Below are 14,244 nucleotides of genomic sequence, written 5' to 3'. Positions count from 1 at the left end.
ATTCATCAGAATCACCATCGCCTTGCGATACAAAGAAATTTACAGGGTTTTGCAAGGCGGTTTCATAGGCCCTGGCCGAAATCAAATTATCAATACCTGATGCGGGTAGAAGAATAGTTTTCAATAAGACATGTTCTGTCAGCCGGCGCAATTTTCATTTGACTACCATCAAGAAGAGTAGTTTGCGTGCCAAATTCCTTAAGAAACTCGATAGTAAATGAAAGGTATCCATAAAGGCATCTAGAAAAAAATGTTACTCCCGATAATGTACATAAAAATTAATTATATAATATTCCTATATATATATTATTTGTTAATTTAATAAAACGCAATTTTTTTTAGTGTTTCATCAACTTCCGCCTCACAGAGACAATTCGTTGATAATGTCTTACTGAAGCAGACGAAACGGGTCCAGATTTATTAAAAAGTTAAAGTAAAACAAGTACTTATAATTTTGCGATTTATTAAATCAATTATACAATGCAGTTCCACCATTTATTGACAGTAAACACATTAAAAGAAATTCCAATATGTAATTGACATAATTCATTATTTTTAAATTGTTTTCCTTTGTTAGCTAGACATGACACTGCGCCTTCAAGAATACATGTCGCTCTTAAGTCTCATAGCATAATTCCAAGCCACACTAACATTTCGTAGGTCTCCAGTGTGCACTCTATAGATAGATGGTATTTAACTACTTTCCAGGAAGCCAGAATCTTTTTGGCTGGAAGCAGGTTGAAATTTTTTCACGAAACCCAGTAAAGCTACCTCCAGCCTTCTCGGTACCTAGTTTTTTTGCTGTCACGTGCATTCTCCAAACACTATGAATCGAGCGGGCTTAAGGGTGCACCTGTGGGCATTTAGTGCTCCGCTCTTTAGGTACCACTGTAGGATGCCATTTGTCCAGCGGTTGTCCACTCACTGATAGACATCTCTAGTCTATTACCATTTCATCTGTTTAGCGAACTCGATCACATCGCGTATTTTTGTCTGCTTCTTCTCCATTAGTTTTTTTGCAATCTTTACCGTTGTGTCCAAGAAGCACCTTTTCATGTCTAGTTGCGCAAGCTATCCATTTTTATGAAATTTTACCTTTTATTAAGAGTTCATGTTTCAGACACTAACGTGAGCGTTGGTAGCACGCATGGGTTGAACTCTTTACGGAGACACAATGTGAGGTAGGTCACTTACACAAGACAACACTTACACTTATCAAAAGATACTATTCAGGAATGCGAAAAGTATCACCTGCATTATATGAATAATATTGTTTTAAAAGGGTTATTCACCGGCATGTCTCATTTTATGTTTTATAAGACTACTAAGTTGCGAGCATCTATATGAACATACATTGCATTTTTAAGGTTTTTTACTAGTATGTGTCATTTTATGTGTTTTAAGATTACCAGATGTTGAGGATCTAAATGAACATTCATTGCATTTGTAAGGTTTTTCACCAGTATGTGTCATTTTATGTGTTTTAAGATAACTGGATGTCGAGCATCTATATGAACATACATTGCATTTATAAGGTTTTTCACCAGTATGTGTCATTTTATGTGTTTTAAGATTACGAGATGTCGAGGATCTATATGAACATACATTGCATTTATAAGGTTTTTCACCAGTATGTGTCATTTTATGTCTTTTAAGATTATGAAATGTCGAGGATCTATATGAACATAGTTGGCATTTATAAGGTTTTTCGCCAGTAATTATCTTTGAATGTACTTTGACATTACTATGTTGCGAGACTAATATGCTATGATTTTGATCAGGAATCACGTCTATGTGTACCATTTTGTGAGTTTTTAGAGCATTACCGCATCCGAAAACTGCGTTACAAATACAGCAAATCAAATTAAGTGGGAAATGGTTTACTCTTCTAAGAATAAGTCGAATTTCCTTCGGAGCACCTCGTTCTAAGATTTCTTGTTTAATGCTATTCTCATCTATCGTCACTTCTGAATACTGTATCGCTCTATCCTGGATGCCATCGTCTGAGGATTGTTGACTCTCATCTGTATCGTGATGCCTCGTGAAATATCCCTTGGTAGAAACCTAGAAAAATCGTAATAATCAATATCAATATTATCAATTATGAGTTATAATGTTCAATTTGTTTTTTTGACGCTTTTGTTTTTCAGCACTTTCAGACATTGGTAAAGAGCGAAGTGAGAGTGAAATATTGTTACGGAAAGATCCATAAGTGGGTCAAAACAATGCACTTCTATGTATGTATACATCATCTTCGAGAACAATAATTATATCGTGTTCTGTTTTAGTGTCGTTTGAGAGTGTGCACAGTGCCTGCCATAATGAAAAGCAAAGCTAGAAAATTATATTCAAAATTCATCAAGCAACCTCGATCATTGACAGTATTTTAATATTTCATACATCAGAATTCCACATGATTTAATAGATTATTAACGACAGGTGCTATTCGGTATTGGAGAAAATGTGCCCAATCATTCCCAGTAGAAACCTTTACTGTTGGTTTCAATATTTCGTGAATTTGGAACATGATTATTAAAAATATTATCACTATTTCTAATGTGCAAATAAATTAATAACGTTTGGCTTGCCCACTTTTGCGACCAAATTTCCACTAAATTTTATCTGTCTAGTCTGCAGCAAATGAGGGTAAGGGTACAATGACTTATCCACACTAAAAATATACGCTGCATGCAAGGAAAGGTAAAGCAAGAATATCTTACTTTAGAGATGTCATTAACCTTTCTGTTTGTTGTGATTTCACAACTATTTTTTTTTGCTTAGATATAACTTACGAAAAAGTTAACTGTCAAACCGAACTGTGATACTGCGCATACTTTTTGACATTTATGAACAATATTTAGACAGGCAAACATGAATAGAGTGACGATCGAGCACCGATTCCAAATTGTCAACACAATGTTTGATTAAACGGATTGGTTAATAGACAAAATTGGCGTATATGGAGTAAATCAAGATTTGGCAATACATTGATTTTGAGAAATTGACCTTTCAACTGGCATTCAGGATTGTGCGATTTGACATCACTGGATTATTTCCTGTGAGACTTCGTGAAGTCACTGTTATTAGCTGATAAACCAGCAACATTTATCGTATTGGAGGCCTCCATTTTCCGTAACAATTCGAGCAGTGCTCGAATATATTTAGTCCAAATTGGGCGCCCCGAATTTGCTTCATTGAGAATAGCTGTGGTGGCCACATGCCCGAAATCATTTACAAATGTTAATGCCATGAAGATATCGATTTTTCTCAAAAAAAATATTTAAATTTAACTTTTACAATTTTATTTAAAGTTCCATTGACCTTAAAAAAAACAACATTTGTAATTAAACATACCTGGTCTGATGGCTTGTCTCGTAGATAAGAGCAGCCAGGTTGAGTTAATTCATCATTACCTTGGTTGATTGCATTCTCAACAAAATCTTCTTTGATGATGACTCCCTCATCATTATTCTCATACTTAATATTCATCAGACCATTGTCACACTTCTGAAAATAATATTATAAATATTATGTAATAGTTTCATCATTACAATTAGCCTGAAGGGTCCCCCATAGCTCTTTCTTCAATAATTGGTCGCCAATGTATGACTTAATTTGGCAGGTGAATGTATAATCACCGAACGACATTCCAATGTTATGGGTAATCCGACAAAATAGAGCACTTTTGCGGTCATACATGTTTGTTTTAGTTCAATTAAGAGTACATATTACAGATGGCTGGGTTAGTATTTTAAAATGCAGTTTAGTTAAATGAAAACCAAAACGTAGATACGAACGAAGAAGATTTGTGTGTACTATATTTATGTTGGATATTAGCAACCTATGTACACTCTTTGCCGCTGGATGATACCCATTTTGTATTACAAATAAAAAAAATATATACTTAAGTAAAGGATATAGATACGTATCAGATGACAATATACAATACATTATATACTTAACAACAATAATCAAATGAGCATGTACATTATATGAGTAACCTGTGAATGACTGTTAAATATCGACGCATCAAACTTTTCATACAAGTGACTGCTTTGGTCGCATGGAAAAGCCACTTCATCGAAAGTCAGCAACGCATCGTGCATACGTTTATGGTACTTCAAAATGTGCGCAGATGAAAAAAAATTATAACACACGTTGCAAACAAAATTTCTAACAAAAATGAAGCTCTGTTCAACCTCAGACGGACTTCTTTCGCAGAAGCAAGCACTATTATCTTTTTGGTGTCCATTTCTTGCACATCAATTTCACCAAACGACTGTGCAGACTGTCTCACAAAAATATCAGGTGCTATGATACATTCCATGTCGCATTTTACTCGACCATAAATGTCCATTCAGTATTTTTGTTGCATTATTGGACAAGGTTCGAAGCACTATACCTCCTTTGAAGATATTTTGCTTCTTGTTTGCGTACTGCTTCGTTCAACAATTTCCCTCGATTGAATAGGCACGTCAATGACATTTGATTGTTTTGCTACGCTCATGGAGACACCCTTAGCCGATTCACTGATGACCTACTATTTACTAATTAATTTACCACATTTAAATATCATGACAATTATATCTAATGGCCAACTAATGCAAACGAGCCGTCGCGTTGTTAGCAGTAAATAAGAACACAATCACTGCTGACCTTATCCTTTTAATAACCACATTTAAATAACACGTTAATTATATCGAATGGCCAAGTACGCAAAACGCGCCAGTTGCGGTGTTAGCACTAAATGAGTTAAGGCCGGTTCGGATCAGGAGAGAAGTTTAGTCGAGTGGCGGAAATTTAGTAACTAAACGTGTTCGAACAGACAAATTGAGTCAGTACTTTAGTAAAATCATTTAGTCGAGTCAATCCGTCCTGTTGTAATTTTTCGGTCGACTAGCGACACCACCATCTTTCACTAAAAACCAAACAAGTGATGATATCGAATCGAACTCTATTTATAGAAAATTTGGGTGGAATTATGAGACAATACGACCAAATCGGGTTATTGTTCGCATATGGTTACTAATGAGTAATAGGTATCGGTTACTACGCTATAATATGACTACCAAATTCTACTGAACTCCTACTGTGTAAATGTCTAAAATATTAATATGAACATCTCACGATATACGTATGCAGAAGAATATCAATTTTTCTTAATCGTAAATGTCGAGAAAATAACATAGGTACGGAATATAATAAATGGCTCATTTTTAGGTTGGGGCCTGTCTGGACAGTTATTAGTACTTTGACAGATCGTGACGTTTCAGACCACTTCTGATGGTCAGAAAATGGTTTAAGTTTTCTGGTACAGTGAACTAAACGATAAATCTTAAACTATTCCAGTTTACTTATAACGCATGCGCAGTGCGCCAGTTTTGACCTATCAAACTGTTTACGAACGCCTAAATTTATGTTGTCATGCAGAATGGTAGATAATTTAGTAAAATTTGATGCTTGCAACGTAAATTTGTTAAAATAAGTTTTGAAAAAAGAATTGGTCTATTCTCATCCCATTTCACGTATTTTACGACTGCAAGTCGTTTTTTATAGACAATAGGCTTACCTTGTATTAAGGTATAAAAAAACTATATGACGATCGGGCACATAATATATGCTAAGAGCGATTTAGTGTATATGATCAAATCTATGCCTTTCGACATATTATTATACATACATAGTATATGACAGCTATGACATCGTATTTACTCTGTGACACCCTGTGACACAGGACGCCAACATAAGAAACGGGTTTTTCGACAAACATATGACCGATCGTCATATAGTGTATTTGAAGCATTAGGCTCAACAAGACAAAAAAGATCATGGGCGATTAATTTTATTCACCATACAATTGATCACATTTTTAGATAATCGCATTAATCATTGCTTTACATTCGAATGATTGCGATGTATAAACCATCATATTTAAATATACTTACGTGATTTAACAAAAGATATATATACCTATTCAATACTGTCTCAAAATATCTGTTTTAGAAATCGCCAATAACTCGAATCTACTCCGAAATCAATAATTGAAACAAGTTTGACCGAATTATAATACAATAGTTCCTTATGAAGTTTCAAAGACGCAAAAAAATCGAACCTTCAATATAATACGGCATCAATGGAAGAAAACGGCACATTTACCGACGCACAATTGAACGTACCTGTTGTATTGGCCTGTAATCTGAATTAGAACAACCCGGTTGAGGGTATGCATCATCATATAATGGGTGTGTTATATCTTCAATAATCTCGCGCTTGACGACAGCTGGTTGATCATCTGTCTCAGATTTTATATTAGAGAGGTCTGCCATATTAAGGTACTGAAAGAAGCATTATTACATTTTGTAAACACGGTGAAAACAGTTTCGGGTCTCGTAATCACCATAATATAACATTGTATAATATTTATATTTAACAAGAATTAGTAGATAAACAAACCTAACCTATAATATCACAAATATATCGTAGCTGTCAAATTGTATAAACATCTAATTTTTTGAAACAATGTTTAATGTCACCTATGTTCCTACATTGTTTGTAAAAAAGCCACAGTTTATAATATTAAACTAACCGTTGTTATTTTCAATGTAAATTGTTTGTAAAAGATTTCACTTTCTAAAAACTAACCTCGAAATTGCAACTTGAAACGTCCGCATTCTCTTGCGTTACATGAGTGCGAGGGTCCGGGTTGTTTGGATGGATAGTCAGCGTCTCAAACAAAGGCTTGCCTTCTATATCGGAGTGTTCTCCATCACATTCTTGCTTTACATCCATGTTAAGTGTAAATATGGCAGGAACAACGTGACAGACAGGATACATTCAGGTTAATGTTAGAAAGGTGTTGCCACAATACTGAAAAGTGCTTACCGTCGAAACTAATATTAATTTATAATAGATAAAACACTAACTTGACACGGTGACACTTCAATAATAATTATAAGTATTTATGTTTTGTTGTCAAAACAACAATGGAGCGAAAATTATAACCAGCATTTCCCCAATCATAACGAGATCAGCGCATCTAGGTATTCAAATGGCAAAATGCGCATCTGCATTTTTTCTATTTTTAAGTTTTCTTCCACAGACGTTGTTAAAATAAATACAATATTAATCATCAACGCGGCAAAAGAACATACCTATCTTTCAGTGCAATACAAACAAAATGCCACCCGTATTTTGAGCCAGGCACACGGACATTGGGTGTGATTTACACCATACACGGATAGACAAGGCAAAGTCAAAAGACATTGCCTTTTAACAATGTCGTGTTCGTTATACTTACTAGTACCTACTTAAGCCTTGACTGATTGGGTAGACAATAAAGTATCCCTACTTTATTGTATTAATTGATTTATTATAGGTATAGGTTTAAAATAACAGTGTATGTATTGAGATATACCATGTCCTGTGGCTAGCTCAGGATGTAGGTAGGACCCGGGATTCACAAAAATTAAAAATGTCTTTCTTTGTTGAACACGTGGCTTTATATTTTCAACAGTTATTTTCACAAAGAAACTTATGTTTAACAGTACCTATCCAAATTAATGTTATATTGTTATGTTCCTTATATTAATTATATCGCTTATATTCTAATTATTATTAAGTATCTGAATTCATTTTATTGTTAAGTTTTTAGCGCGGGAATTCGCGAACTCAATACCACGTCCTCTCGCGACTATGTACCCATTTTTTCTTTTGTACTCTTTCAACATTGAGCAGTGATGCCATCTTTTCTTTTTACATAGGTACCTACTACCGAATATTAAGTTTCTTTTGCTTTCGTTTATTTTATTCGGCACAATCACATTCTTCCATGACATAGGTACTATTATTATAATTAGATAAACAATAATTCTTACGTGCTAAGTACGTGTTGAACATTTTGACAGTTAATCAAGGAATTTTGGACGTACGTACGTACGCCCATTGTTGACTAGGTGGTCAGGTGACATGTTTACACCTAATAATTACGTAGGTAATTAAGACTATCTAATATAATATTGGGAGAGTCCCAATAGTCATGGGTGTAACAGTATACCTACCTAGGTAGGTACGCTGTTAGTGTGTATTTGCCATTGGTGAATACGTGTAGTGCTTGAAAATATCGAAAGGCAAAACCCGAGTGGTAAAAAACTACCTACCTACCAAATAGAATAGTAGAAAACTTAAATCTAATAAAACACAGCTTATTGTTTAATCGCTTCCACGGTATAGACTTTTCAGTATTTCGGCCTTATATAATAAATAATTACGTATTGCGGCAACACTTCTCTTAAATTAATGTAGGTACCTACCTTGAATGGATTCTGTTTGTCACGTTCTTCCTGACATATTTTCCATTAAAATGGACGTAAAGCGAGAATGTGATGGAGAACAATCTGATACAGAAGGCAAGCCTTTGTTTGATTCACAGACTAGCTACCCAATCAGCCCGGAAGTTCGCACTGATATAAAGCAGGAGAATGCCGACGTTTTAAGTTGCAATTTCGAGGTTAGTTTTTGAAAACTGATTTCTTTTACAATCCATCTGTATTGTGACTGCCAACGATTAATATATTATTATAATATGTTGCTTTTTTATAAACTCCGCAGAGACATACAATGATATTAAACGTTGATTTAAAAAATAAATCGATTAAGTATACATTTTGACAGCTACTACTTGTTGGGAAAATGGGAAATTCAGAAAAATAAAAATCAATTTTTTGTAAATTTTGTTTAATACCATTTAAATTGAATGAAAATGGTGACAATGTAATTTTAAAATATAAAACATAAGTATCGTAAAAAATAGCATAAACTACCAACAAGAAGATGAAGGATGAATAAATACAAATAATGCAAAAATTATATGAAGTATGTAACATCATAATAATATAATATAATATAATACATACAATTAACATGGTAATTTAAATAAAAAAACCTAAAACTTCTGAACAAAAAAGGTGCATACAATATATTAGCAAAAAATACAAGGAGAATATAAAGAATATAATTAACATGGTAATTTAAATAAGAAAACCACAAACTTCTGAACAAAACATAGGTGCATACAATATACTAGCAAAAAATACATAGAGAAATATAAAAACATAATTAACACGCTAATTTTAATAATAAAATCACAAACTTCTGAACAAAACATAGATGGATACAATATATTAGCAAAAAATACAAGAAGAATATAAAGAATATAATTAACATGGTAATTTAAATAAGAAAACCACAAACTTCTGAACAAAACATAGGTGCATACAATATATTAGCAAAAAATACATGGAGAAATATAAAAAACACAATTAACATGCTAATTTAGATAATAACATCACAAACTTCTGAACAAAACATAGATGGATACAATATATCAGCAAAAAATACAAGGAGAATATAAATAAAATAATTAACATGGTAATTTAAATAAGAAAACCACAAACTTCTGAACAAAACATAGTGTACGTCCTAAGTGGCAGCGCTCAGCGAAGCGTTGAGCGTTTTGCGCAACTTAAACGTATAACCGTGTGTGTAAATGTTCGTAGACAATGTCTTTTGGTTATACATTTATACGGTTATACGTTTGAGTTGCGCAAAACGCTCAATACTGCGCCGAACGCTGCCACTCAGGACGTACAAATAGGTGCATACAATATATTAGCAAAAAATACATGGAGAAATATAAAAAACACAATTAACATAGTAATTTAAATAAGAAAACCACAAACTTCTGAATAAAAAAGGTGCATACAATATATTAGCAAAAAATACATGGAGAAATATAAAAAACACATTTAACATGGTAATTTAAATAAGAAAACCACAAACTTCTGAACAAAACATATGTGCATACAGAATACTAGCAAAAGATACAAGGGAAAATATAAAGAACACAATTAATTATTTATTAATACCAGAATCCTTAAAACACAAATTTTTAAACGTAGAACATAATATTAAGACGAATATAATTTTATTAAAATGGATAAAACAGTAAATGTTCTAATAGAAACTCAATTATTTTTCTGGTTACGCAGTAACGCTGTATAAAAGTTTCTATCTATTATTGGCATAAACTTTTGCATAGCTCTTAAGGAATCTATTTTATTTTTAGGAAGTTGACGGATTTGTTTTATAGCTTTTGGGCGCTGAAGATTATTTTGAGGAAGAATTACTATAGATGAGTTGCTTGCTTTAACGTGGCGGCTCGGCCTATCTAATAATTTAATGTTAATTTTAATAGGTAAATCAGTATCAGTGTGAGATGTTCTATATTCTACTTCAAATCGCGACTAGGTGTATCTTAACGCTGCAACTTTTGTGTAAGGAATGAGTTTATAATTGTAAAATTTAGCACATGCACCGAAGTCCTTGAAATCGGTTTCTTCCATTTGTAGTACAGTAAATGGATTTTTGCGGCTTACTTTTAAAAGTATTCTAATAAACGAAAGCGGCGAATAAAATTCGGAAGCCGTCATAGCATTTTCTATCTGACTGTGGGCATTGTCAATTACCTGAATACAAGAATGCCCTGGCGTGGAGTATTTCATGGTGATTTGTGAAATTTGTGGATTACTCTTTAAAAAATCTAGCACTGCATACGACATCATAGAATTTCTATTCTGTGGCACGCATGAGTCACTCCACATAATTAAACTTGTAATTAGAGGATTATCAGCGATGACCCGATCCAAAATCCTTCTCACAGCACTAGCAATATCATTATTTGTCCGGCCTGATCGTATTTCATTCCAAATTGCACAATAGACTTTTTTGTAGTAGATAAATGCGCAGTCATATTGTAAACATTTAATTTTGAGTGATAAAAGAAGCTACTTATATCTGCCCTGGGACATGTTATCACATTTTCTAAATCAAAACAAAGTACGGGTATATCACTGTTTCGTCTGTCTTTCCCACGTTCTTCGCGCATTCCTGTCTTCAATACTGAATGTATTTTATATATCTCTTCATGCTCAGTCGTAAGAATTCCATTCGTTTTAGCTACTTTATAATGCTCGCAGGTGTCGCATCTATCTGATTTTGGGATGTGGAAATCAAGATTGAACTCTGTACTAAAAATTTATTTATACATCGACATCATAACCGGAATGGAGTCAGTCTCTTTGCATTTGCTAAGATATAGATCATACATCTTTGATAATGACAGCGATAAATCTATATATTGTCTTTTAGTAGAAGCTCTGCAATAGTGAGATTCAACTATCGGGAAGGAGTTAATATGTTCTCTTACTTGATTTTTTAATACAGCAGGCACAAATGTTTTTACGTGTTTTCCTCTACCATCAGGCGTTGGAATACTGAAGTCATTTTTTACATTTGAATGAACATTATAAATTGGTTTTAGAGAGATGCTCAACGTCGACAAATAAAATGTTTTGCATACCTGAAATAGTTAATTTTCCACCATTAAATTATATTTAAATGTAAACTTCCTCCGTGATACTTGGTTTTTCTTGTTTTTAACAGTGCGACGTTTAATAACACTTCTTTCAGTTGTTTTTAAAAAGAAATGATATTTTTCATTTTGATTTAATGTATCTTTGTGTATATTCTGTTGCTCTTCTAAACATATATATATTTACTGCATTTGAATGTACAAGAATTTTGAGACAATCTTTTCTGGTTAAAACACATTTCTTGGGTACAAACTTTCCGTGTCTTGATGTGTAAGCTCGGCTTGATTGGCATTTTAATTTTAGTACCTATATTGCGTGTCCAATTCTCGGGGTGAGCGATACGTTTTCTAACTAACACCTAGATGTTAGTGGTTCACTTTCAAACAGCCCATCGTCTTTATCTGCGGTGGTTGAGGGAATGTAATGTAATAATAAATGTCCTTCTATTAAATCATTCACCTCAGTTCAAGAAGAAACTGCAAGTCTGTAAGAGTAGGAAAATGCAACATTAGTAATACTATAAGTAGGTGTGTAATTTAGTTAAATTGTAAAATATTAATACGTCATTGATTTGTCTGACATCGTTGACAGATTTTTCTACTTACTGTTGATATATAATAATATCACTTTGAGGGCTTAACATTTGATGGTATTCCTGGGAATTTTCAGCAATCGGAATGCTTGAATACATCATATCCATTTCTTCAACTCCTCAACTGATATTTGATACGTCTAAAAGGTTTATACTATCGCTTCCGGGAAGACTTCCAAACCTGAAACAATAAATAACACAAAATCAATAAATGAAAACAAAGAGCCTAAAAATAATCTTAATATTGAGACATTCTTATTAACAAAATGTATAAAGAAATTGTACAAGAGATTCACAATATAAAAATATTGAATAAGGTGTTGTAATTAACAGTTTGTAAACATTTTACTATAACGAATGTAATGAAATTCTTAAAATAACCATATAATTAAAGCTTACTTACGTTTCATAATATAAATCATCCATTATTGACTCCACAAATACTGTTGCTGTTAAATGTCACGAAACAATTTTTTTAGGTTATGTATTTCAATGCTGTAGAAGTTTATGTACAATACTCCTGGTTTATAGTTAAATACACTGCAGGAATCTGAAAAATGAATTTTAAATATTATACAACACGATTTTACTCTTATAATTTCTATTAAAACCAATTTATCAACTATAAATGTAATGATAGTTCGCGCGTCGCGAAACGTCAACACACATGGAACTCTGTAGAACGACAGATCTTTCTAGATTATGGTACAACTCTGTATTGTCCGGCAACTTCATCTTGGCTACGTGGCAAATCTGTGAACTACGTACAGCTAATCGAACTTCCGGTTTCAAATTAGGAACGCCCCCAAATTTTTCATTACATTTTTGACACTTCGTATTGGACGCATCTATCAATTTACGTAATTTTAAGCTTTTTATATTCAAAAGATGTCTAACACAATACGAAATGATGTTCGAATTATTATCAGTAAACTTTTGATTTATTGCGAAGAAGAAAAAGAGTCGTAATTAAAAGGTGAGCCTATACAATACTTTCAACAAGCCCATTTTACGGGTTCCTGTCATGTCAGGTATGTCAAAATTCAGTGTTGTAATACTAGAAATATTTCCCCAAATACTGGAAATTATGTTTGTATATTATAAAGTTATGTGTATCGTAATCTATTTTATTAATATTTTTAGACTTATAATAATTAAGTATACATGATCATTATTAATGAATTGTCCTATTTTTTCCTAATTTTTAAACCGATAAGTAGGTACATATTGTTTTAAAATTTATGTAAGGTGGATATAATTTAATTTATAGAAAATTATTTTCACAGTATGTGTTTCTACAACAATTTTACTAAAAATACGATATAAAGACATCATTTTGTAAATTATAAAACATGTGATTGGGTCATCAATATAATATTGAATATGTTATATCTTTCACTTCTACTTTTTTACTCATAATTTCTGTTCTAGTTATTTAATTAATAAATACCTGCAGCAATATTATCAGTTAATGTGGGTTCAATGAAACATTTCCTTCCAAATTCAATAATTACGCTGTAATAATTAACCTAATATAATAGTAATAATTAAGAGGTGAAATTATTTGAAAAAAAAATTCTATTGATATTTATTGAACAAAAATTAGACTTATAAATTAATGTACTTATAAACTTACTGAGAATAGAATTGATATAAACTTAAAACCTAATTTCGCGGGATATGTTTTCTCAAAAAATGACAACACTGTGAAATATTCTATACGCGATAAGAGCGACTTCCTGTTGTTGCCTAAATAATGTTGTCGTACAGTTGTAACACAGATTTTTTGTAAAGTGCACATAGAACTTGGTAGTATTGGGTTTTATTGAAAAAATATAAAAACATATCGACTTCATATTAATACAGCACGTAGATAATGTTACTTGGAAGACTACCTTATTGTTACTTTGTTTGGCCAAAAATCGACACTTAGAACCCTGTAGTTCTCCAGTCGCAAATGATGTAAATAACTCTTTACTAGAATGAGTCTTTTAATGCCATTTCATGCTACAAGATCTAACGCATGAGTAATTATTACATAAATCACATATCAATAGCTTATCACCAAAATTAGTCATTTTGTGTTTTTTCATGTTACTTGAACGTCTGCATGAGTATATGAATTTATCACATTTTAATGGCTTTTCACCAGAATGAGCCATTTTGTGTGTTGACATGTGATTTGATTGTCTGCACGAGTAATTGCACTAATCACATTTAAAT

General features: G+C 32.6%; 1 protein-coding gene across 1 annotated transcript; it reads right to left on the bottom strand.

The window, feature by feature from the left end:
- Positions 1–448: 448 nt before the first annotated feature.
- LOC147077365 (uncharacterized) lies at positions 449–6,861 on the bottom strand. Its single transcript, XM_085940808.1, has 4 exons — positions 6,643–6,861; positions 6,177–6,335; positions 3,355–3,507; positions 449–2,064 (listed from the first exon to the last, which is right to left on the bottom strand). The coding sequence occupies exons 1-4, from the start codon at positions 6,832–6,834 to the stop codon at positions 1,363–1,365; spliced, it is 1,206 nt and encodes a 401-aa protein (XP_085796934.1). The 5' UTR covers positions 6,835–6,861; the 3' UTR covers positions 449–1,362.
- Positions 6,862–14,244: the final 7,383 nt, after the last annotated feature.

Source organism: Rhyacophila brunnea, unplaced genomic scaffold, assembly GCF_057557595.1.
Source record: "Rhyacophila brunnea isolate RB1 unplaced genomic scaffold, BYU_Rbru_1.0 scaffold_13, whole genome shotgun sequence".
In the NCBI taxonomy this organism is placed as follows: Eukaryota; Metazoa; Arthropoda; class Insecta; order Trichoptera; family Rhyacophilidae; genus Rhyacophila; species Rhyacophila brunnea.
Note: the sequence above shows the minus strand (reverse complement) of the source record. Positions and strands in the feature narration are given on the sequence as shown.

Bases quoted from the DNA above. Each gene is read 5' to 3' on its own strand.
- LOC147077365 (XM_085940808.1), bottom strand. From the start codon at position 6,834: ATGTATCCTGTCTGTCACGTTGTTCCTGCCATATTTACACTTAACATG. The intron at 3,508-6,176 runs GTACGTTCAATT...TATTATTTTCAG, and splicing joins ATTACAGGCCAATACAACAG to AAGTGTGACAATGGTCTGAT. The intron at 2,065-3,354 runs GTATGTTTAATT...CGATTTTTCTAG, and splicing joins GAGACAAGCCATCAGACCAG to GTTTCTACCAAGGGATATTT.